This window comes from Petaurus breviceps, unplaced genomic scaffold (genome assembly GCF_028583685.1).
Source record: "Petaurus breviceps papuanus isolate PSGF00001 unplaced genomic scaffold, PetGlider_PUasm1.0 90591, whole genome shotgun sequence".
NCBI lineage: Eukaryota > Metazoa > Chordata > Mammalia > Diprotodontia > Petauridae > Petaurus > Petaurus breviceps.
Window position 1 is genome coordinate 636924 of NW_027187280.1, and position 25046 is coordinate 661969.

The window sequence follows — 25046 nt, forward strand, 5'->3', positions numbered from 1 at the left end:
CCCAGTGAGTTAGTGACAGAGGTCTCCTGACTTTTTACCAAATTCCCACATTCTTTCCTAGACAGGGAACAATGAGGTCTAAATCCTAGAACTCTGCTGAGTGGCCTAGCATCCATTAAAACCAAAAAACATTGTATAAGGCATTGGCTTCCTGGGATCAGCCCCAGCCAAACCCAGCTGGCCTGGAGATGCTACCTCACCCTGAACAGAGGTGATGCAGTTCCTTAAAATCAGTGATCTGGGGCAGAGGGCCAGGACTAGCACTCCCTCGAACTGAAGCCACCATTCTGCCCCTTTCCCTTCCTTGTTCTCAAACTCTCCTTTTCCATCCCTTTCTTCTTCTTTCCCAGTACATCCCAAAGATTGTAGTAAACTGTGGAGAGAGACCCATGGTGAAGACTTGTTCCTTTCCTCTCACCTTAGACCCTGATAAGCCAGCTTAGCCATGGCTGATCTTAGCCCTAGAGATTCACCCAACCTCTCAAAAAAAACAAACAAAAACAGAAGCTTCTTATCCTATCAACTTTCCTACTTCTCTTTCATCTTCCCAGATCCCATGCCTTGATGCAATCTTCTTTTTCTCAGTTCTGAGTTGTCTCCTTTCCTCCCAATCCCAACAATTCAAACCTGAAGCAGTCTTATGATGTCAGGTGCCACCCTCCTCTTCAAGAGGTTGGGGACAAGTAATGAGAAGAACATTCTGAAAATATTGTAGCTACACACACACACACACACACACACCAGAAGGCTCACAGAGCACCCATGTTGTCCCAAGGTCAGTATTGCTAGACTCATTGGTTATTTGGGTCTAACCAAAAAATCTCCCCTCTACCAATATCTTCAAGAGACAATCAATCTGAGGACATTGGCAAACTGGAGTGTATCCTGAGAAGGAAAATCAGCATAGATGCACTTAGTAGAAATGGGACGCTGTGGCATATAGTCTTTCACTTAAGGAACTGGGGATGTTTAGCCTAGAAAGCAGATTTAACAAGAATATGTTTGTTGTCTTAATATATTTGAAGAGCTTTTCATACCTGACTCAAGAGGGCGGGTGTAGGAGCAACAAATGGAAGTTTCAAAGATATTGATTTGGGGTTAATATAAGGAAAAATATTCTAATAATTAGAACTTTCAAAAAGTGAAATGGCTATTTCGGAAGGTAATGAGCTCCCTATCACCAAAGGTTTTTACTATGGTGGTTAGATAACTGGCCATTTATTAAGATCATTATAGCAGAAATTCTTGTTCAGATAAGAGTTGAACTAAATGCCCTCTGGGGCTCCTTCCAACTTAGATCTGCCTTTGTGAATTTTGAATACAGGAAGAGAGAAGTATTCTGTGTATGTTCCCTTGGCCAGGTCTATGAATTTTGCTCCCAGTGACTTAACAAAGACAGAAAGCTAACTCTGAGTTCACTCAGATGTCCCAGGTCTCTCAGTTCTCATCCCAATCAAGCCCTTTTAACCTCTCTCACCCTCACTGACCCATTTTTCAAATGATCTCTCACTTCCCTTTTCTCATGTTGATGATTAGAGCAAAGTTCCTCTCTGCTGGGCAGCTTCTAGAGTCTGTGAGGCCCCTTGCTACCCTGCCACCCAACAGCTAAAGAAGGGCAAGGTACATGCCACCATCTGCCTCTGGACAAAGGTACACAGATAAGGCCATGATAAGAGAAGAAAGGTGGTTTTCTATGTGGTTATGAAAGTGTGCTGGGGTTTCTGAAAAGATAAACGTCCTTCTTGTCCAAAATTCTATGCCTTTAACCATTTCTTTACCTAGGGCTACACAAAGCAAATGGTCATGCTATATTGCTTCATGTGAGCAAAAAGGAGCCCAGTTCTCTAAAGCAGATAGAGGGAAATGGGTTTACAGAGTTCCATAGAGGCTAAATGTCTATAAATGTCCAGGTATAGGTGAGACTATGAGAAACAGAATATAAAATGTCAGAGCTAGGAGAGAGCTTAAAAGGGGTGGGGAACCTGTGACCTCAAGGCCACATGTGACCCTCTAGGTCCTCAAGTGCAGCCCTCTGACTGAATCCAAACTTCACATAACAAATTCCCTCCAAAAAAGGATTTGTTCTGTAAAACTTCCAGGCCACACTGGAGGACCTAGAGGGCCATATGTGGCCTTGAGGTCACAGGTTCACCACCTCTGCCTTAGAACTTAGACTGTTGGAGATGCAAATGAACTTAGAACATAGAATGCCAGAGCTGGAAAAGGACGTTAGGATATAGGCTTCTTGAGACAGAAGTACTTTAGAACATGGAGTTTTAGAGCTAGGAGGGACTTTAGATTATTGAGTATTAGAATTGGAAGGATCCTTGGAAATGATCCCCTTGCATTTTGCAGATGCCCAACCCTCTTGTTTTAGAGACATGACAACTGAGGTCCAGATGGGGGAAGAGATCTTGACTTTGTTGTACACAGTGATTTTTTTTAAAGTACTTACCCAACTTTGATCACATGTGGTCATCACAAAACTCTTGTGAGGGAGGCAGGGCAGAGATTCTATTCTCCATTTTACAGACAAGGAAACGGACACCCTAGGAGGTGACATCACAGGATATCATAGGTGTATCATGGGACTTAAAGCTAGAATTAACTTTAGACTATCTCATTCAATCCATTCATTGTGCATTTAAGAAAACTGAGGGTCAGAGGAAGGGAAATGACTTATCCAAGGTCATGTAGTGGGTTGCCAATTGAGCTAGGGACTAGAACACAAGTGTCCTGATGGTTGGTCTCTTTCCAAGGCACTGCTCTGGATAGTGCACATGCCCTCACATCTATGTCAACTTTTCTGGATGTTGACTGGGCAGTGCAGACTAGATCCCAGTCAGCTGTTTTTCTAGGCCATGCTAAAGGAGAGGCATAAATTAAAGTATGGCACTCAATTCAATTAAACATTTATTTGAGGCTCCTAGGTTTGGACTCTAGATTCAGCTGTACTGCTATCTGACCTGGGGCAAGTAATTTCTTCTCTGTGGTCCTCCATTCCTTCCTCTGTAAGATGTAGGGTCAGACTAGACTCTGAGGGCCTTCCCAGCTCTTAACATTCTAAGATTTCACACAACAGAAACATACACACTGACAAATAGAGCTAAGTTAGACAGTGGGACTGACTGGGTAGGGCGAGGCATGGGAAGGAGTGAAGTCAGCCTGAGTTGGTGACAAGGCCTCCTCAGTCTAATAGAATTGAACTAGGTTTCAGACACAAATAGTTTCTCCCTGTCTCTTGGATGGGCTCTCCTCCTTCCCACCACCCTCTGATGTTGTTGGTCTAGGACAGAAGCCAACACTTGCCCCCACCCTGCCTACTCACACTCCACCAAGGGTGTTTTAGAACTGAACCTACACTCCTTTCCTGGGACATAGAACAGAGTATGTCAACATAGCTTGGGACCTCTCTGTGGGTGGTTCATTTTCATCCCACACCACCCCTCTACACTCAGCTCTTTGAAAAGGGAAGAATTCAGAACTATTCATCCTAAGATTAAAGAGAGGGCAAAGTGGATTTTTCCTATTTCTATCTCTGAGGATTTATTTCTTAGATCCTGAATATCACACAGCCTGGTGACAATTATAGAACTTTGTGATGACTGAGACATGAAAAAAAAAGGATAAAAGGGGGAATTTGTAGAAAAGAGGAATTATGGGCATGGAATAAAACCTATATTGTCAGATTCAGGCTGGCCCCTCTGGGGACAGGAGGGAGCAGAGAACTATATTTAGAAATAAAGACAATATAAAAACTCAAGATAATAAATAAAATGAAAATGTTTGTGATACAGCTAGCCTGGAACCTCAATTCACCGTCACTCTGAAAAGAGCTCTCTTTCCTCTGCCATGATGTCCCCATTAAGGTGGCATTTTGAGTAGTATACAGCCAAAGATGGTTCATGGGCCTTACTGCTATCCCTCACATCACTCTCCAGAGGTCATCAACTAGTATCCTGATAGGGATGTCCTCTGACACCAACATACAGTCCTTGCCCAAGTGCCCAAGGAAGTAGAGAAGGTCTGAATCAGAGACAAGGGACAAGAATAGGCAGAAACAATAAAGAGAAGGCTTAATCACTGGGCTAAAGTGAAGCTCATTTTTATTTATTCATTTTAAACCCTTCCAAAGCCCAATTTTCCTTCCTAAGGAAGGCTCCCCCAGATAAAATGATGAATACTTTTCATTTAAAGGAACTTTGCCACACTGGGAACCCTGTGCCTACTCTCCCTAGCCCCACCCAGGTGGCCCCATACCAAAAATAAACATGAACTAACAGGAGTGATGCAGGCTTTCTCTGTGTCTTGTCTGGATGCCAGGGGCCTGAGAGGAAGTAGCCGGCAAGAGCTTTATAGAAAGGCCTTTAAATGTACACTTAGACAGTCACCAAGCCATACCTTTCCTCTTTCACAATTCTCCCCAGGGCTGACCCCATTTAGATCCAGTACAGGAGACCGGAATCCCATTCATGAGAAATATACATATAAGATATGGCACAACAGGGACCCATGGGACCAGGAGTAAACCTATTCCAGCTCCTCAAATAATTTCCTATGACCTAAGGCAAATCCCTTCTTCTCTCTGGCACTCAGTTTCCTAATCTGTAGAATGAGAGGTTTGGCTTAGCCCTAGGTGATCTTTAAAGGGCCCCTTCCAGCTCTAAAAATATCCCACTTGCATCTTCATTAAGATTTCAAAATCATTTTTCTCACAACTCTGTGAGATTGGTAGTGTAGGTAGTTTTATGCCCATTTTATAGAAGAGGATACTGAGGCTCAGAAAAGTAAAGTAAGAAACTCTTAGGAGTAAAAACAGGAAAACTCCACCTTACCCTTTCTTTAATCTTAGGAGGAACAGTTCTGAATTATCTTTTCAAAGTGCTGAGTGTACAGGTATAGAGTGGGATAAAAATGAACCACCCCAAAAATGAAGGGCCCCAAGCTATGGTGACACACTCTGCTCTCTGTCCCACAGCAAAATTGTTCACTGTCAAGTTTCCCCATGCTCTCTCTACTCCTCATAATCATCATTTTTAAACTGAAGAAATATTCCATTTCATTTATTTGCTACAATTTGTTTGACTGTTCCCTAATCAATAAGCATCTACTCTAGCAGGACTCTATACTTCTGGTACAATCAATAGCACATGGGCATCTTCCAAGGTCACTGGCTTTGGGTCAAAAACATCTCAAAGACGAAGTCTGCCCTTCATCATTTTCCCATGTCCTTTCCAGGTCTGAATACACAGTTCTCAGATATTGAACTCTGCCTCTGACTAGGCATCTGTCCTGGGCCATCTTCTCTCTCTATCCCATTTCACTTGGAGATCTCCTCAGCTCCCATGGATTCAATTTCATCTCTATGCCGATCACTTTCAGATCTACTTATCCAGCCCTAAGTTTTCTGCTTGACCTCCAGTCTCACATCTACAACAGCCTTTTAGACATTCCCAATTGGATATCTGGTAGACATCTTAAACTCACCACATCCAACACTGAACTCATTATCTTCCCCTTAAACCCTATGTCCTTCCAAATTTCCTTATTACTGTGGAGGCCACCACCAGCTTCCCAGTCACATAGGTCTACAGTCTAGAAATCATATATCCCCCACTCCTCATTCTCTCGCCATTACCCTCCACCCACTCTAGTCCATCCTTGATTCATCTGCCAAAGGGATCTTCCTGATCTGACTACATCAACCCCTTAGTCAGTAACCTTCAGCGGCTCCAGGATCAATTCCACAACCAAGTACAAAACCCACTGCTTGGTGTCCAAAGTGTTTCATAACCTAGGACCCTTCCCACCACCCCTCCATGAAGCACCTTTCTAGTCTTCTTCTACCTTACACCATCCAGGTAATCTTGGATCCAGGATCACTGGGTTCCTTGCTACTCCTCAAACAAGATACTCCATCTCTCAGTTCCATCTGTTTTCTCTGGCTTAGAATGCTTTCCACCCTCATCTTGACCTCCTGGCTTCCCTCAAGTCCCAGCTAAAATCTAACCTTCTATAGGAGTCTTTCCCAATTTCCCCTTAATTCTAGTGTCTTCCCTCTGTATATAGTTGTTAGTAAATGGCTGTTTGCATGTTGTCAACTTCACTACATCGTCAGGTCCTGGAGAATAGGGGCAGTCTTTTGTCTCTTTTTATATCTCCAGTGATTAGCCTAGTGGCTAATCATTAAAGCATCATTAAATGCTTTTCGACTGACTGACTCTAACTCACTTAGGGAAGGCACTTTCCATCTCTGGACATGAGTCTCTTCAATTAAATAAGGAGATTGGACTAGATCAATGGTTCTCAAAGTAGGGCTCTCCCTGGGGAGACCTCAAGACATTTTCATAACAATACAAAGATTTCATTTCTAATGAAGTAAATATCTGCAAATATAACCCATATAAACAAATGATCTTTGGGGAGGGTCCCAGGGGTGTTGGGAGTTTTAAATAAGATAATGGAGGTAAGACTTTTTGCTAGTCTTCAAGCACTATATAAATGCCAGTTATCATCACCATCATCATCATCCCATAGTTACCAGGCCTCTAGTCTGATCATGACATCATTCCCTGAGCCTTCTATCACACTCCTAGGGAGCCTCAAGGAATACTGGAGTGTGCTGGTGAATATTTAACAATCAGGCTCTCCAGGGTGGGGGGTGGGGGGTATATACATACACATTTAAGTTTAATCTGCATGATTAATGCTTGCTTAAGTCTAGACAGTCAACAAAACAATCGATTTCTGAAGTGTAAATGATCACACTAAATATCTAAGGATTGGCTCTCTGTAAGAAGCACACCCTTTTGGGGTCTTCATTCATTTTTAGAGGTGAAAAGGGGCCCTGAGACCAAAAAGTTTAAGAGCCCTCCGGACTAGGCAGTGTCAGAGGTCCCTTCTTACCCTGACAGCCTCTGTCCTATGTTCTAAGCTCCCTTCCAGCTCTGGTGTCCAGCGGTTTCCCCTTGGGGTGCTGAAGGTTTCGCGGGCTTCTAAAAGCCCCTGGTTTTAAATGCTGTTATCAGTAAGAGAAGCAGCACCTTCATCTTCATATCTCCTGACGCCTTCACTACAAAATAATAATAGTAACTGGCATTTATGTAAAGCTTTGAGGTTTACGTAGAACTTTACAGCCATTATCTCACTTGGTCTTCCCAGATACCCTCTAAGGTAGGTATGGCAAGTATTTGCAAACCCCAAAGCTTCATAGGAAATGTGAATTCATATTAACTGAAGTCAAATTCATCTGCAGAGTAAAAGTGAATGGCTGAGTGCAGGGCCTTTCCTGGATTTGGCTGGAAGGGGAGAGGGAGGAGGAGGGAGCATAGTGGGTGAGGGGAGGAGCCCTCCACCTGGCAAGGGACAAACTTGAAGTCATAAGGGTGGGTATGGGAAGTGGGGAGGAGAGAGGGAAAGGGAAGAGAAGGCAAAAAAGGTTGAAAAAGGGCATGAGAAGAAAGAGTAGGAAGCACTCCTTTGGAAGATGGGCAGGAAGGCAAAGGACAGATTTATTATGGAAAATCAGAGTCACCTGGAGGGCAATCTCAGTTAAGCTGAGTGGGGATGGAGAAGGTTCGGCCTCTCCCTTTTCCATGTAGTCAGGGCCATGACCAGTAGTGAGGCTTGGAAAGGAGCCATTTGTGAGGTCTGAGAGAAACAAAGCAAGGATGTGTGGGGGTGGCACTCATACTGCAGGATTCAAGACAAACAGGGGCCTAGAACAAAAAAAGATAAGAGGGATCCCAGAGCACAGGAAGTCTACTTGTCCAAAAGTTAGATCGACAAAAAGGGGGTAAGGACCACACTTTGTTCAGACAATCCAGAGTTATCATAATTATAACTCCCCATTGTGTAATGCTTTAAGGCAAAATTCTGAAACTTTTATACTCAGCTAGGTGGCACAAGGTATAGACCACTGGGTCCAGAGCCAGGAAGACTTGAGTTCAAATATGATCTCAGACACTTACTAGCTGTGTGACCCTAGGCTGACCTTAACTGCTGTCTGCCTCAGTTTCCTCATCTGTAAAATGGGAATCATAATAGCACCTACCTCATAGAGTTGTTGTAAGGATCAAAGGAGAAAATAATTGTAAAGCACTTAGCACAATCATGTCCAACTCTGCATGACATTTGGGGTTTTCTTGGCAAAGATACTGGAATGGTTTGCCATTTCCTTCTCCTGCTCATTTTACAGATGAGGAAACTGAGGCAAACAGGATGAAGTGACTTGCCTGGGGTCACACAGTCAGTGTCTGAGGCTGTACTGAAATCAGGAAGATGAGTCTTCCTGACTCCAGGCCCTGTACAACCTAAACAACTGTCCCACAATAATACCACTTAGTCTAGTACCTGGCATATAGTAAGCACTATATAAACATTAGTTTTTAATATTATATTACACTTAAAAGTAATTGAGGAACCTCTGAAGAGTTTTTGTTTACGTGGTTATAGCTACTGATATTTATCACATTAGAAATTTAATACGTCTTAGAATTATTATGAAAATAGTTTTGACCTCACAGACTCCCTGAAAGGGTCTCAGATCCCCATGACAACCTTGACCATGGTTTAAAAACTGCTACTTTGGGGCAGCCAGGTAGCACAGCGAGTAAGAGCACTGGCTCCAGTGTCCGGATGACCTGGGGATCAAATCCGGGCTCAGATACTTAGCACCACACCTAGAAATAACTGGCCGTGTTACCTTGAGCAAGTTACTTAACCCCGATTGCTTTTTTAAAAAAAAACTGCTGCTTTAAAGTTTACCAAAAAAAAGCGATTTCCTCACAACAACCCTGTGCAGTAGGTAATAATCAATACTTATTAAGCACCTACTATGTACCAGGCACCAAGCTAAGCACTGGGGATACAAAGAAGCAAAAGACAGTCTCGACCTCAAAGAGCTCACAATTAAAGAAGGGAAAAAACATGCAAACAAATACAAAACTAGCTATGTACAGGATAAATGGGAAATAACCAACAGAGTGAAGGTACTGGAATTGAGAGAGGTTGGGGAAAGGTTCCTGTAGAAGGCGGGAGTTTAGTTTGAGCTTAAAGGAAGGTGGGAAGGTCAATAGCCAGAGCGGAGGAGGGAGAGCATTCCAGGAATTGGGGACAGCCAGAGAGAATGCCTAGAGCCAAGAGATGGAGTGTCTTGTTCATGGAACAGCCAGGAGCAGTAATAACATCTGATATTTATATAGCACTATCTATATCTATGTCTATGTCTAATCCATATATTTATAACTATTTATATCTATATCTAACCTGTATCTATTTATATCTTTTATATATACATATATCTATTATGTGTATGCATCATAGATATATATATAGATACATAGATATAGATAGATAGATAGATACATACATACATATATATGGATAGAGTGGAAGCCTTGAGTCAGGAAAACTAATCTTCATGAGTTCGAATCTGACCCCAGACACTCACTAGCTGTGTGACCTTGGGAAGTTCACTTCACCCCATTTGCCTCAGTTTCTTCATCTGAAAAATGAGCTGGAGAAGGAAATGGTAAACTACTCCAGTATCTTTGCCAAGAAAACCCCAAATGGGATCACAAAGAATCAGACATGACTGACGTGATTCAATAACAACAAAAACAACAGTCTATATCTAATCTATATCCATATTCATCCATCTCTATATTATCTCACTTGAGTCCTATGAAGGAAATCTTTCTTGAGGTGAAGGTGGTCTGGGTCTGTAATTTCATCAACATGGGGGAATTTCCTGGTGTTGGCATTTTCTCCTGTGATACAGATTCACCACTTGTTTAGAAAGTTTTCTAAGTTTGTCTTGAAGAGTTTCTTGGAGCACTGAGGGTGACTTTTCCAAGGTCACACAGCTAGTTAGTGTCAGAGGCAGGAAAACAGGAATCCAGGTCTTCCTGACTCCCAAGGCTAACCCTCTATCCATCTCATCATACTTTCTTTCTTTCAGTTAATGTAGAAGACATTAGGACACTTGTGTTAAAGACGAGGAAGCTGGAACTCCAGCAAAGTGACTTGTTCCTGTCTACCAGCTTGTAATTGTCAGAGCCAGGACTTGAGCCTGGACCTTCTGACTCCATAACCAGTGACATTTCCATTAATAATGATGATAATAATAATAGCTGAAATTTATATAGCCCTGACCATGTGCCAGGCACTGTGCTAAATGCCTCGCAATCATTATTTTATTTAATCCTCACTACTCCGTGAACTGTCAGAGATCAGAAGGAAGAACTTTAGCCACTTATCAAATCCTCTCATTTTACAGATAGGAAAACTGAGGCCCAGAGAAGGGGAGTGATTTTCCCAGGATCACATAGCCAGTTAGTGGAATAGTTAGACCTGGACCTCCAATCTCCTGATAGTACAGGGCTCTTACTGGGGGAAAAAAAGAATATTGTAGTTTTTTTTTAAATATAACTGTCACTTCCTCTTTATGACTTTGCCCTTCTTAATCATTTATTCCATCTTGTTGTGGGCCAGAGCTGACTTGAGGTAACCCCTACAGTCTCCTACAACACCATCAGGAATTGTGAGCAAAGAGTTAGGAGGTAGCTCTGGGTCAGTTTGAATGAACTTTGCCCCTGGTGGGTTGATCTGGGACCCCAGAAAGAGTGTCTTTCAGACAGGAAGTCTATAGTCAGCTCATAGGCACCAGCAGAGAACTCTCGAGCCCCCAAGAACTTTGTTAACTAATTGGTTTTTCCATTCTTGCTTGTGGTTTTTAACTTTTAGTAAATTCCTTTATAAGAACGTTGGAAACTATTTTGACTTGAGGATTCTTAAATATCTTTTTACCAAAAGGATTGATTATTTGAACCCTCAGACTCTGAGTAATCCTTTGTACTAGACATTGGATCATGACCAGATAAGTCTGGAGCTCTTTTTAGGCCTTTGCTGGAATAAATGTATGAGAGTGGAGCTCCTCTGAAAAGGTTCAGACAAGCATCTTAACTGGGAATTCAGAAACTCACTTCCCAATGGAGTTCTCCCTTATAACCAAGAGAAGCAGCTAAGCAAAACAAATGTACCATCTGCCATGTCTGACAGCATATGTAGTATTCTGTATCCATAGCCCACTACATCTCTGTTGAAAGGAGGGAAGTAGGTTTTATCCTCAGTCATCTGGAATTAAGATTATTCATCACCTTGATCTGAATTCTGATGATGTCTTTAGTGTTCATTTCCTTCACATTAGCGTGGTCATTGTGTATATTAGTCTCTTGGTTCTGTCTTCTTTATTCTTCTATTATCTATTCTATTCTCTAGCTCCTATGAGCCTTTTCCACCATTCCATGCAGGGCCTCATATCAGGCCACAGTTATCCTTGGTCCCCCGAGAAGAACAGCTAAAGTGATACCCCTAGCTGGTGGCCACATAGCCTTGACTCAGGGGATTGTGGAAGATGGAGGAGTAAGGATATTCAGGGAGCAGTAACTCACCAGAGGCTTTTTGCTTTGCAGGACCCTCTCCCAGTGAAGCTACAGGAACCAAGGCCAAATTCCCCCTCTCTGACTGTATCCATGAGGGGACCTGGTCAGCCTCTGTGATCAGCCAAGAACACAATAAGCTGCGCCTGACAATCTCCTCCCCACCCCATGCTCCCATTGGCCTCTACAAGCTCTCCATGGAGGCTGTCACAGGATCCCATAGTCATACTTTCTCCATCACCGGCTTTATACTCCTCTTCAATCCCTGGTGCCAAGGTAAGAATGACAATAATAGCACTAGTAGAAAAATAACTTCTCCATTTCTGTAGTGCTTTCAGGATTACAAAGCACTTTGCTCACAATAACATGATGAGCTAGGTAATGCAAATCTTGTTATTGTGTCCCCATTTTATAGATGAAGGAACTCACTTGTTCATATAAATTTTAAGGGATAGAGCTAGGATTCAAACCCAGGTATCCTAACTCCAAATCCAATACTTTTTCCAAAACACCAGCATGCTTCTTAGGATGGGACTTGGTCCACATAGGGACTGCTCAGGCAAAGGTACTTCTCTCTGTACCTCAGGTTTGGGGGAGGGGTGGGGAGAGGCCTGCTTAAGATCTGTTGACAGGTTCCATAGTCATATATTACTAATAATAGATGCCTACTGAGAATTCAGTGCTTTATTTGTCCCTAAGCACTTTCTCATCTGTTTTTTCATGGGTTCCACACACAAAGCCCCAGGAGATGAATAGATATAAGGGTTATTATTAACATTTTATAGATTGGGAAATTGAAGTCCAGAGAAGGGAAAAAGTCAGTCACTGACTTTCAGAGCTGGGACCCAGATATGTTGACTCCTAGGCCAGGGTTCTCATCTTCTCAATAGGGGAGATGTGGAGTCAAAAGTTAAATCCTAAAACCTTGATTCAAACTCTGAAAACAGCACTCTTCCATTGCACATTTCCATTCTTCCTTTGCTGTATCCCCAAGTCCCACAGATGATCTTAAACATTGTACCCATGCTGGTGTCAGTAGGAGGATACCATGGTAAAAACAATAACATAAATAATAGTTAGTGTATATATATATAGATATATATATATAAATATATATATATATATATATATATATATGAAGAGAGAGAGAGAAAGAGAATCTACTCTGAGCCAGGCCAATGCTAAACACTTAAATATCTCATTTCAGCCTCACAACAACTGTGGAAGGTAAGCACTATTATCCCCATTTTATAATTGAGGAAACTGAGGCAAAGGTTAAATGACTTGCCCAAGGTCATACATTCTAATATGTATTTGAGGCTGGATTTGACTCAGATTTTCCTGACTAGGTCAGAGCTCTATCTATTGTGCTACTAAGGTGCCTCCACTAGACCTTGTAGCCCACGGGAAGTAGATTGTAACCACACTACTCCATGCTTAGAAATCATAGAATATTAGAGCAAAAAGAAACCTCAGTGATTGTCCAACCCCTTCATTTTACAAATGAAGACTAAAGAACTAAAGTGACTTTCCCAGGGTCATACAGCTAGTATCAGACCTTTGGTCCCCTTCTCATCGGATCCCAGAGCACCTGGCTTTTTCCTCCTCCCTGGATAAGTCTAACTATTCTCAAGCGCCACAGGACATTCTTGTCTTCCTGAGTCAGGGGAAAGGGAAATGCTTTCCTCTCAACAGCCCTATGAAATAAGTATGATTGTTCCTATTTTACAGAGGAAGAAACTGAGGCCTTAATTAACAGAGCAGTTAATTCAACTGCTCAGAATAACACAGCTTTTAAATGACAGGGCTAAGATTAGAATTCAGGTCCAGTACAATTTTTACTGTCCCACACTACCTCCTTCTAAATTGCCTTCAGCTTTCTTGTGTTATATCTGTATGGATTTTTTGTTTATTTGTTTTCCCAAACCTGATTTCACTGTGTCTAAGGAACTCCCCTACACACCTTATCTATAAATACAGATGTAAGGAGCGCTAAGAGGGTCAGTGACTTGCCCAAGGTCACGAAGCCAGGATCTGACAGAAGGCAGAACTTCCTGACTCCAAGACTGTGGGATTATTATTATTATTAAGTCCACTTTTCTGATTCAGCAGTGACCAGCCACCATGACCAATGTCAGACACAGTACAAGAGTCAGAGTTAAATCAGGCAACTCTTAGGCCAAGAGTAACTCTTTGTTTTCCTCTTCAGCGGATACAGTCTACATGGAGAGAGATGACTATCGGAAGGAATATGTCCTGAATCAGCAGGGTGTCATCTTTCAGGGGTCCTCTTCATATGTTTACAAGACCCCATGGAACTTTGGACAGGTGGGTTTCTCCCTGCCCTGCCCTGTCCCCCCACCCCCAGTTTCCAGGAAACAGATGCTGCCCATTGGGTACTTCAATCCATGAAGTCACCATCAAAAACCAAAATGGTGCTCAGTCCTCAATCCACTATGTTATGGAGGAAGCAAAGATGGCTGAGGCTTGAACCCTGCCCCCTGGAAGCCTTCAGTCTAACTGGGGAAAGCAAACTCACATACATGAGATGACCTAAAGATGGTTGAGTTCCAAGCTGTGTATCCTCAATCCTGAAGGCAATAGAACATGGGGCCAGGGGAAGGCCAGTGTAGGTTGAAACAGTCAGAATGCATTGTAGAGGAAGTAGGTCTTGACCCAGGAAGAATAGGAAAAAGTAGAGAAAAGAAGGGTGAAAAGGGAGACCTGTGCCTGCCAGATATTTCCATAAAATCTCACGTTTCTGTGGTACTTTTAGTCCTCTCAATTGCTCTCCCCATGAACAACTCTCTACAGTAGGTGGCAAAAATATTGTAATCCCCATTTCACCTGTAAGAAAACTGAGATTCAGAAAGCCTCTCACCCCAAAGAGTAGGCTTTTGGGGGGCAAAAAACCACAAGAGACTTGCCCCAAATCAAACAGCTTATAAATGTTAAAGGCAGGATTTGAAACCAGGCCTACTGCCTCTAGGGCTCTTTCCAAGACACCATTCAAACATCTATGATTTCATCAATGTGGCTATCCCCTCACAACTCCTCCATCCTTTCAGAAACATTTTAATGGGTTGCCACTTCCCCAAATTCTCATTCACTGGTAATTAGCCTTCTGGGCATGAACCTTGCCACACTTTGCTAGACTGGCTTTCAGGTGTTAGGCACAGAGTACATAATTAAGTCCATACAGAAAGCCTTTTTACCATAGTAAGTCCTATCAAGGTTTGTGTCCTGCTAGCAAAGTCTTTGAGAGCTGAGGGCCATTGCCAAGCCAAGAGGTCTTTAGTAAAGGACTTTATACACAGTCAGTAGTTAATAAATGGTAAATGAATGAAATTCTAGGCTGGACTAGATGATCTCTGAGGTCCCCCAGGTTTATAATGCTGGAATTCAATACACAGGAAAGGAAGTTGTGAATCCCCACTTTTCAGATGAGGAAACTGAGACCTGGAAAGGCAAAGTGAGCTGCCCAGGGACACTCAGGAGTGCCCAGCTATGAGTTGTTCCCCTAGTAGTAGGGATAGGCTTGTATGGAAAACATCCACATCTCCCCCAGAATGGCGCTAAACACAGTTAGCAAGTGAGTGGATGAACCTATTAGAAGACCATTGGACATTTGCTTGGTTTTAACCTGGATATTTTTTTAAAGCCTTTTCAGAGGCAGAGTGGATTGGGGTAGGGGTGGCTCACAACAATGCCTGTGACTAATCCTGATTCCTAAAAGTATCAGGCAAGACTCAGAAAACCCATCCCTTGGTTCCCCGCTTCTCTACAGTCAGAGGCTGGCCAACCTTTTAATAATAGCTCACAGCTGGCAAAGTGCTTTCCTCACAAGCCTGAGAAATTAGTAGGTAGTGCCAAAGTATTAATATCATTATGGAGTAGTAAAATGAGACTTAAAGAGAAGTGGTTTGTCTGAGGCCTATCATCCAGGAAGTGGCAGAGCTAATACCCAAACCCAGGTCCCCTGATATTAGCTCCAGCCATCCTCCCTGTACTTATCGAAGGACCTATGTTCCTACACAGATTTTGTCCTTTCACAGGTAAAAATCGCATCTCATCCTGTGTCCCTGAGAAGTCAGCAAAGCTCATATTTTTAATCTCTGTTTTGAAGATGAGGAATACAAGACCCAGAGAGGGGAGGAGTCTCCTAAGGTTACAAAGAGAGAGAAAGGAGAGCCAGGACTCTAAACCAAACCTCCTGACTCCAGTCACCAGCTGAAATACATTCTCCCTTATGTGGTGCTAAAAGGAGCGAAGGAACAGGGCTTTTAAGGAATTGCAGAAATCATGTGTCTTAGTGAAGGCTGTGTGACCTTATATGAGTTATTTAACCCCTCTGGGCCTCAAGATCCCTTGGGATCTGGGCAGTCAAAGGCTGTAAACAAGCGAGCCACTTCTACAAGAAGGCAGAGAGAGCTCATAAAACTGAGTGCTAAGGATGGGATGGAGAGGAGGAACTCCATAATCTTAACTGACCTATCCTGCCAGGGAGATATGGGTGGTTCCCAGTCAGATAAAATATACCAGAATCCTTTAGACTTGGCAGGCAGCAGGGAAGATGCTGTTAGACTGGGAGAAAGGAAAGATAACAGCAACAAGCTATTCTGCCTTTCTGCCCCTCTCCCCATAGGAACATAATGTTACTGACCCACTGTGGGTAACAGGTGAGCTATGAATTTTTGCTTGGGCTTAATTTTTAATAGTGGAGCTAGTCTGCACTGGGCCATCCCCACAACTTTTACTTAGTATCCTTCTACCCCCATCTATGCTGTAGCCCGAAAATGCAAATATGGCCAAGGAAGAGTTCATGAAGGGGAAGAGCTGGCAGAACCCTGTTTGGGGCCAGGATCAGGGCCCAGATACATCTAGGGCCAAAGTTCAGTCTGTAGCTGGTGTCAGAGCTTAATCCATGGCCAGGGTCATGGGCTGATGGTGTTAGGGAAATAGCTCAATAATTCCTCATATTCATGACACACTTTTTGAAATGTTGCTTTCTTTTCCTCCTCTGACAACAGACCCTATTTGCAAAAGTCTCTTCATGGGGTTGCCTGAACCTCATTCTGAAGGTATCAGGAGTTTCTTAAGCCAACGACTTCTACTGAGAAGAGTCCAACAGAGGTCCCTTAATCAATCTACCTACAATGCAGTGTGGTTGGGTCAAAGGAACTCTTTTTATCAGATTGTTGAGGCCCATATATCAGGGCAACAAATAGCATCAAATAAAATAAACAAATACAGTAAAGCAAGACCCCCCCACTAGGTCTCAGTTTGTCAACATTGGCAGATATCTCAGAATTCTTATCTACCCTCCCCATGGTTCTTCCCTTTTTCCTCTTTTCTCCCTCTTCTTCACCTTCCTTCACAGAGCCAGCCCTCTATCCACACACCAATAGCTTATTCCCAGCCACTATCCTTCCCTTTTCATCAAAACCACAGAATTTTGTTGAGTTTTGATACCTCTAAAATTTCCTTTGCTCTCCCAGTTACTGTAATGCAGAAAGGAGAAGTAAATGGAGTAAATGGGTAAATGGAGTCATAACCCCAGTACAACAGACCGTTAAGGTTCAGCTTATAAAAGAAGAGAGAAAAAAAAATCACTTCCTTCTGGGGGGAAGAAAAGGAGGAAGAAGGCTGTGCAAAGATTATTGTTACCCAGTTAGAGATAAGTGAAACTCCTGGGCCTGAGGCCAGGAGTTTGTTGGCTGTTGGCTGAACAGGCACTGGAAGCCCAGGTCTCCTAATTCCCAGGTCATGGCTTCGCCCAGTGCCCCAATGTGTCAACAAAAACCAACCAACTGGGGGGGAAAGCCATTAACCTCCTCCTACCTACAACAGTTCACTCATTCATAAGAACATTTATCAAGAACCAAGTTTATGTAGAGACCTGGGCTCAGTGCTAGTATACAGTGTTTTAAGAAGACAGTCGCTGCCCTTAGAAAACTTAGTCTAGTATGGGGATATGAAATACAGAGAATTGCTTTTTATAGATACATACATACACATACACACATATATTTCATTGCAAAGCAATGTAGATTTTTGTCCACAAATTATTGGGTTTGTCTTTTTTCTTTTTAAGATGAGAAGGGGCAGAATCCTTAAAAGAGGGATGTAATATGACTGGAGGCAAGGGATGTGTATTGTCTTCCAGTCCCCAAAAGTGCTATGTGATCTCTAGTCATGCCTCTGCCCCTCCTAGAGCCTGAGGAATTAGAGATTCAGAATTAACTGAAGCTGGAGGGCTTAAAGACCTGAGCTCAGCAAAGTCATTTTTACTCCCAGAGAAGCTGAGGGACAGGGTAGACTATTAGACCTGGAAGGGATTTTAAGATATAGAACACAGAATGTCAGCTGGAAGAATCCTTTGAACACAGAATTTAGATTGTAAGAGCTGGAAGAGGTGTGAAAACCATAGAGCACAGAAAAGAGGCTGGAGAGGACCTCGGTTTGTGATGGTTTTATGGGTTTGTGGGAGGTCCCAGCACAGAAACTCCCTGCAGTGGTTCAGATCACAAATGTTTTGTATCTTAAGGTCTTAGAGAATTGTTGGGAGGAGTGAAGCGATTGGCCAAGGATATCACAGATACTCTGAATCCCAAATCCAGGTCTTCCTGATTCCAAGGTTACCCAATATGCCTTTCGTCCTAGTAGGTACTTAATTAAAAATGCTTATTGGACTGGACTGAAAGGAGGCTCACCTGGAGTCTCAGAGACAGGATGGAGCAAGTCCTGAACTTATGAAGAAATTACTAAGCCACAAACAGCAGGATCCAGCCTGTATAAACAGTGAAATAGAGCAGGAATGGGGGAGGTTGACATGGATCCCAGCCCTAGAGCTCAAGGCATTGGTTTGGGCTTCCCTTCCTCTTCTCTTCCTGGGTGATGATAATGCTGGAGCATCTTAAGAATCCTAGCTGTGATCGCAGCAAAAATAAGAGTTCCTCTCAAAACTTTAAGGTTTCCAAAGAGCTTTTGTCACCCCAGCCCCACAAGAGGGCAAGTCACTGGGATTGGGGCCTCTCCTAAGAAAACTCTGAAGGCAGAATGGTATTCTGGCAAAAACCCTGTACTGGGCAGTCAGGAGGCCTAGGTTCTTAGCTTTACCACTTAGACATCTTAAGCAAGTTCTTTGTCCTCTCTGGGCCTTCATCTCCCTCTAAAAATGTTAGGGTTTGACTGGATGACCCATGAGCCACACCCTCCCCCTCACCTCCCCCAAGGTTCTTTGCGATTCTAAATCCTGTTGTCCTATAAACCCCCTCTGAGCCTCAGTTTCCCCAACTATATAATGAAGGAGTGAGACCTTTCTATTCCTTCCAGCTCTGACATCCTAGGATTCTTTTGTCATTCTCAGGCTTTGTAGGCATGGAGGCTGGCCAGTGGTGGCAGCTCTCACTACAAGGATGGCCCATTGGCTGATGAGGGACTGCAGTGAAGGGGGAGGAGACAGCAGCCCCAGAGCAGTCCTTTCATTGGCTTCCTTTTGGGGGAGGAAAAGAGAGGGGAAGCAGCTTGAATCACCAGCGGCCACTGTTCAGAGAACCCCCAGGTAGCCTGTGGGTATTAATATTCATGGAGTGGCAGCAGGAGATTTATAAATATTTATAAGTTGGTTCTGCTTCCGCTCATTAGATTAAGCCATAAAAAATTGCCATAAATCACCGTGAAGAAGTTGAGGGCTAAGAGTAGCCAGGGGAGGAGAACTGGAGCAGATAAATACCAAAGGATTAGAAGTTTCAGTTGGTTTCTCTCTGACTTTAACCAGATAGGGAAATTTGCTGTTCAGTCATTTTCAGTTGTGTCTGACTCTTTGCAACCCCATTTGGGAGTATACTTGGCAAAGATAATGGAGTGGTTTGCCATTTCCTTCTCTAGCACATTTTTCAGATGAAGAAAATGAGGCAATGTTAAGTGAGTTGACCAGGATCACACAGCTAGTAAGTATCAGAGGCCAGATTTCAATTCAGGAAGATGAGCCTTTCTGACTCCAGGCCCAGCACCACTTTACCACCTAGCTGCCCTCAGATCAGTACTAGGAGTCAGAAAATTGGTTTCTAGTCCCAGATCTGTCACTGTCTTGATATATAATCTTCCCCTTTCTGGGTTTCAGTTTCCTTAATTCTTAAATGAAAAGGATGGAATAGGAGTTTCTAAAGTTCCCACATCCTTTAATTCCATAATCTAGTCCAACTCTCCCAGTCTGTACCCTCCACAAAGGCAGGAACTTGTGTTTTCTCTCTCAGCATGGATCACAGTTTCTCTGAGCCCAGTGGGCAGTTCTTTGTTGACTCATATCTTCAGATTTAATCAGTGAGAAAGCTGAGACCCAGAGAAATAAAATAACTTGTCCAAGTTCACTCAGCAAGAGTTCAGTCATTCTATGAACATTTGGACACCCTTTGCCTAACATTATATGCCAGACATTTAGGAGTGAAAGTGGGGAAGATACAAAAAGACTTTGCAGAATTCAGTTTTGTTACGCTGACAAAGCTTATGCATATGAGATACTTAGAAAGTAATGCCAGCCAGTATAAAATTGAGACAACATATACACACAGAAATTGGGGGAGACTTGTTCTTAGCCTTGGACAACAGAATGAGGAGCAATTGTTAGAAAGTGTGAAGAGGCAGATTTTGGCCCAGTATAAGTAAAAACTTCCAGACAATTAGAGCTATTCCAAAGTGGAATGTGCTGTTTTGGGAGGGAGAGGGTTCCATCACCAGAGGTTTTCCAATAGAGTGGGAAACAGTTTGCTAGGGAGGTCATAGAGAGGATTACCACTTCATGTATGGGCTGAAGCAGATGCCCACTGAGACATCTGTCCTTTCCAACTACTGGCGTCTATGACTCTAAGCACTAAGTGGTATGGTACATCTGCTATGTGCTACAGGAGCTCAGATGATTAGGTCAAGTGATGCAGGAAAGTTTGTCTGCACAGAAGAAGCCTTGAAGAAAGTATAGAATTTGGGTCAGCAGAGGGGAAGGATGGGGAAGCATGGAGAAAATCAGGGGCAGTATTGTGAAGCTGAAACTCCGTGTGTGTGTGTGTGTGTGTGTGTACATGTGTGTAGGTGGGGGTTAATGCAAGGGGGACCATGAGGGATTAAGGCATTCGTGCCCCTTGTAGGCAGAGCTAAACAGTGAATTTCCCTTTCCCATAGGACATCACCATGTATAAGACATTGTAGGCCATATCGGTCTTCCCTCTCTCCAGACAACAAAACCTGGCCCAGTCACACCTACTCACTGATCTCCCATTTTTTTGTCTACAGTTTGAAGATGGGATCTTAGACATCTGCATTGAACTCCTGGACATGAATCCCAAATTCCTTAAGAATCCCTGTCGTGACTGTGCCCAGCGCAGCAGCCCTATCTACATTAGTCGGATCATCAGTGCCATGGTGAGGAGAAAAGATATCCCAGGCAGTGCTCTCCTCTGCTCTGCTTACCATTCCAAGGCCAGGGATGGGGCATCCTCAGGAACCATCGATATATCTCAGTTATTCATTTTTCAAACACTTACCCAAATCAGAGGAAAAGCTCCGACCTTGCTTATGTTATAGGTGAGACAGTTCCCTGTCTGAGGATGCTTCTGGATGGAATTAGGTGGAACCATTGTCTGTTTCCTCATTGCCCTTTCCAAACCATGAGCCCCTTCTCACAATATTATTTTGCTCTTGTTTCTATGCAACTCATTCTCCTTGCACTTATAATAGTCAATTACTAGGTTGTTTTCATTGTGAAGCTTGTAATAATTGGCCACCACCCAGGTAGCACAAGACTGTAGGAGGAGCCAGAAATGGAAGCGATCAAAAGAGTCAGTCTTCTAATTCTGTGTGACTTTGGGCAGGTCCCTTCTTCTCTCTGAACCTCAGTTTCCTACTCTTCAAAATGAAGGAGATGATCAAGATAACCTCTAAGGTTCCTTCCAACTCTGGTGTTTTATAATCTAAGGTTCCTCCTAGCTCTGACAATTTTAGAATGCTTTAAAGTTTGCAAAATGCTTTATATACACTACTTCATCTGATCTTCCTCTGTGAGGTAAGTGGCATTATCACTCCCATTTACAGATGAGGGAACTGAGATTCAGAGAAGTGATAAAGCTAATAATTATGAGGCAGGAGACTAGCCCAAGACTTCTGGATTTTAAGGCCAGCATTCCACCTGCTGGGCCATGTTGGTTCTAAACTCTGTACTAAGTTCTCTAGAATTCATTCTCAGATTTGGTGGTTGGGAGAGGGCAAGTCTAGTTTCTGTGTTCTCCTTTCTGGGTCCCTGACACCTGATGCTGTTTCAGGTCAACTTTAATGATGACAAAGGAGTCTTACATGGGCGCTGGGATGACAACTACAAGGATGGGATCAACCCCATGGCCTGGATAGGGAGTGTGGACATCCTGAGGAAGTGGAAGAAGAGTGGGTGTTCCCCAGTGAAATATGGCCAGTGCTGGGTTTTTGCTGCTGTGGCTTGCACAGGTGAGCCCCGATATATTTCCACATGCAGTGGCCTTCCACAGCATAAGGAGGGTGGGGAAGGCACTAATTCTGGATTCAAAGAGCCCTTCCTAGTCTAAAAGTTGACTCCTCTTCAACTACAGAGAACTGTCGAGATATAACATAAAACAATGGTACAATTCAAAAATAATTTTATTATATTATTATTTATTAATTTATTATATTAATAAATTTATTAAGTGCCTACAATACATAGAGTACGATACTGGGCAGTGAGGAAGACATAAGTTTTAATGACAGACCCAATCTTCATGGAACTTGTAGTCTAGTAGGGTGATAAGGTGAATATATAGATAACAATTCATTCAACATTCATTAAGCACTTCTTGTATACAGAGCACTGTGCTTACACTAGAAGAGATGCAAAGGTTAAATAAAACTTGGTTCCTGCAATCATGGCACTTATGTAGTTGGAAGGTAGACCAAAAAAGAAAACTAAAATGTAAAACTTTATATAATGTGTGTCTTAGAGGTACAGAAAGTTAGTTAAGTGAGGTCCTTGAGGAAGGTCATTATCAATGGTGGAGAGGGAGAAAGGAAGTCAGCAGAAATTTCCTGGAGGAGGTAGCATTTGCCCAAGACTTTAAACAATGAAAGAAAATTCAGTAGACAGAGGGAAAGACTTCAGTCCAGGCACAGGGGGCGATATGAGCCAAAGGTATGAGAATATTATTTGTCTTTAAGAGATAGTGAATTATTGTGTGAAAGAAACTTATACACAATTAGGCTGGGATGTTAGAACAGGGTTAGTTTATTGAAAGGCTTTGAATGCCAAGCAAAGGAGTTTGGACATAGGCTATATCCATGAGGCAGGGTGGAGATCAGTGCTGTGGGAAATACAGTTCCCACTGAATTCTGATTACCCCTACATTTCAGAAACCTTTCTATAAGGACTTAATCATTCCTCCCCCTAAATGTTATATATAACATAATGTATCTGGAGCCAAGGCTACCTGGGTTCATGTTTCACATATGACATTTCCAGGATGTAGCAAGTACCTATCTGAACCTTAGTCTGTCTCATCATCTGTAAAATGGGAATGACAATTCTTGCACTATGCCTCATAAGATTCTTATAAAAGAAACCACCTTGGGGCGGCCAGGTAGCACAGCGAGTAAGAGCACTGGCTCCAGTGTCAGACTAACCTGGAGATCGAATCCCAGGCTCAGACACTTAGCACCCACCCAGAAACACCTGGCCGTGTAACCTTGATCAAGTTACTTAACCCCAATTGCTTAGGTGCGGCCAGGTGGCTCAGCGAGTGAGAGCACCGGCTCCAGTGTTGGGACGACCTGGAGATCAAATCCCAGCCTCAGACAACTCGGCACCACACCCAGAAATAACTGGCCATGTAACCTTGAGCAAGTTACTTAACCCTGATTGCTTTAAAAAAGAAAAGAAACCACCTTGTAAAACTTAAATCACTATAGAAAAGTGAACTTTTATCATTAATATTCTTGTTGGTTCATCTCCACGGATGATATTAGTACAGGGGAGATTAGGAGCTCTGGGGCTGGATTCCAAGGGTAGCAGCTCTCGCTGGGTTATATTTATGCATAGTACATTCTTTATTCTCCAAACTTCTGTTGAGACAGACTTTTTGGTTACTACATGGCCCCTGTATTTGAGCAGAAACCTTATAGCCCCATAAACAAATCTGTCATACCTGGGGAGTAGTTATTTTCAACATTTTTTTTAGCCTTTAAAGCTGTCCCTTCACTCCACATAACCAATTCTAGTGGCTTCCTTGTGTTAATTATTTCCTATTAGTTTGTTTGTACATATTTGTTTATTATCTTCTCCATTTGATTGTAAGCTTCTCAAGGATGAGTTCTGTCTTCTGCCTTCCTTTGGGTCCACATCCACTTAGCACAGTACCTGTCATATAACAGGTGCTTAATAAACGCTTATCAATTAACTGACTAGTTAGCCTTGTTGAACCATCTTTGCATGGATCCACTTCCTCTTCTCCTAACATTTTCCAATATTCCTCCTCTCCCTTACCTCATACTTCCCTAGAGAATGGAACCTAGGTCAGAAAGAATAGTCCCAGGACTCCTGGATGGAACCAGCTAAGAAGCAATCCTAACATGTACTCAGCATAGTGCCTGGTGCTTAATAATTGACTGATTGATTGGTTCTGGCCCTGCTTCCTCATGGAGTCTGAGACAAGACTGGATGGAGTGTCAGAAGTTCTGAATTAGGGAAAAGTCTTGTTTTTCTTTAAAGAGAACTTGAAGGCTTTTAAGAATGTTAGATGTGAAAGGGACTTTACAATATAGAACATGAAATGTCATCTGGAAGAGTTGGACCCCAGAACCTAGACTGTTAGAGCAGGAAGGGACCCAAGAATAGTATAACATAGAATTATCATACACCAAAACTGAATGCATCTGAGCATAAAACATAGGGTGTGAGAGCTGGAAAGGACCCCGGGACAGAGAATAACAGAGCTAGAAGTCTATTCAGAAGTCATTCAGCCCAATCACCTCATGGTTACCCCATTACAGGTAGAGTTTCATTCATTGTATTTATAACTCCATTGAGCAGCCTAACACATAGTAGGCTCTTTATACTTGCTGAATGGCTGTTTGATTACAGATGATGAAACAAACTAAGAGAGGAAATAGCCCAAGCTCCCAGCCTGAATTAGCAGAATGAACCCATCTGTACTCATCTCTTTCTGGCTTTTCCTTCAGTGATGCGGTGCCTAGGGATACCATGCAGGGTCATAACCAATTACAACTCAGCCCATGATTCAAATGCTAACCTGGCCATTGACATCTACAGAGATGAGAAAGGCGAGACATTGAGGAATATGAGTGAAATGATATGGTGAGTCGGGGTTGGCGGGGAGGGTCAGAATGGATAAGGGCTCTACCAGGCTTCATACTGAGGGTTTCTTCTGCACTAAAAAGATGGAAATCACCCATTGGTTACTGGTAAAGGGGAGCAACAATAATAAGGGAATTAGCTAGAAGTCTTAGAGTATCAGAGTTGGATGGGCACATATGTTCCAAGATCTGTGCTCTTTGGAGGCAGACACCTTCCCTCTTCTGGGCTCCTGAGGCTGA

The 25046-nt window shown here is 42.9% G+C and overlaps 1 protein-coding gene across 1 annotated transcript in view; it reads left to right on the forward strand.

Moving 5' to 3' along the window:
- The first annotated feature begins 1146 nt into the window (after nucleotides 1-1146).
- TGM2 (transglutaminase 2) overlaps nucleotides 1147-25046 on the forward strand; it is a 44990-nt gene continuing 21090 nt past the window's right edge. Inside the window, exons 1-6 of the mRNA XM_069063591.1 lie at nucleotides 1147-1162; nucleotides 11475-11717; nucleotides 13651-13769; nucleotides 20730-20858; nucleotides 21755-21932; nucleotides 24672-24807. Of these exons, the coding sequence (XP_068919692.1) occupies nucleotides 1147-1162; nucleotides 11475-11717; nucleotides 13651-13769; nucleotides 20730-20858; nucleotides 21755-21932; nucleotides 24672-24807 (821 nt within the window). The remainder of the gene's footprint in view (nucleotides 1163-11474; nucleotides 11718-13650; nucleotides 13770-20729; nucleotides 20859-21754; nucleotides 21933-24671; nucleotides 24808-25046) is intronic.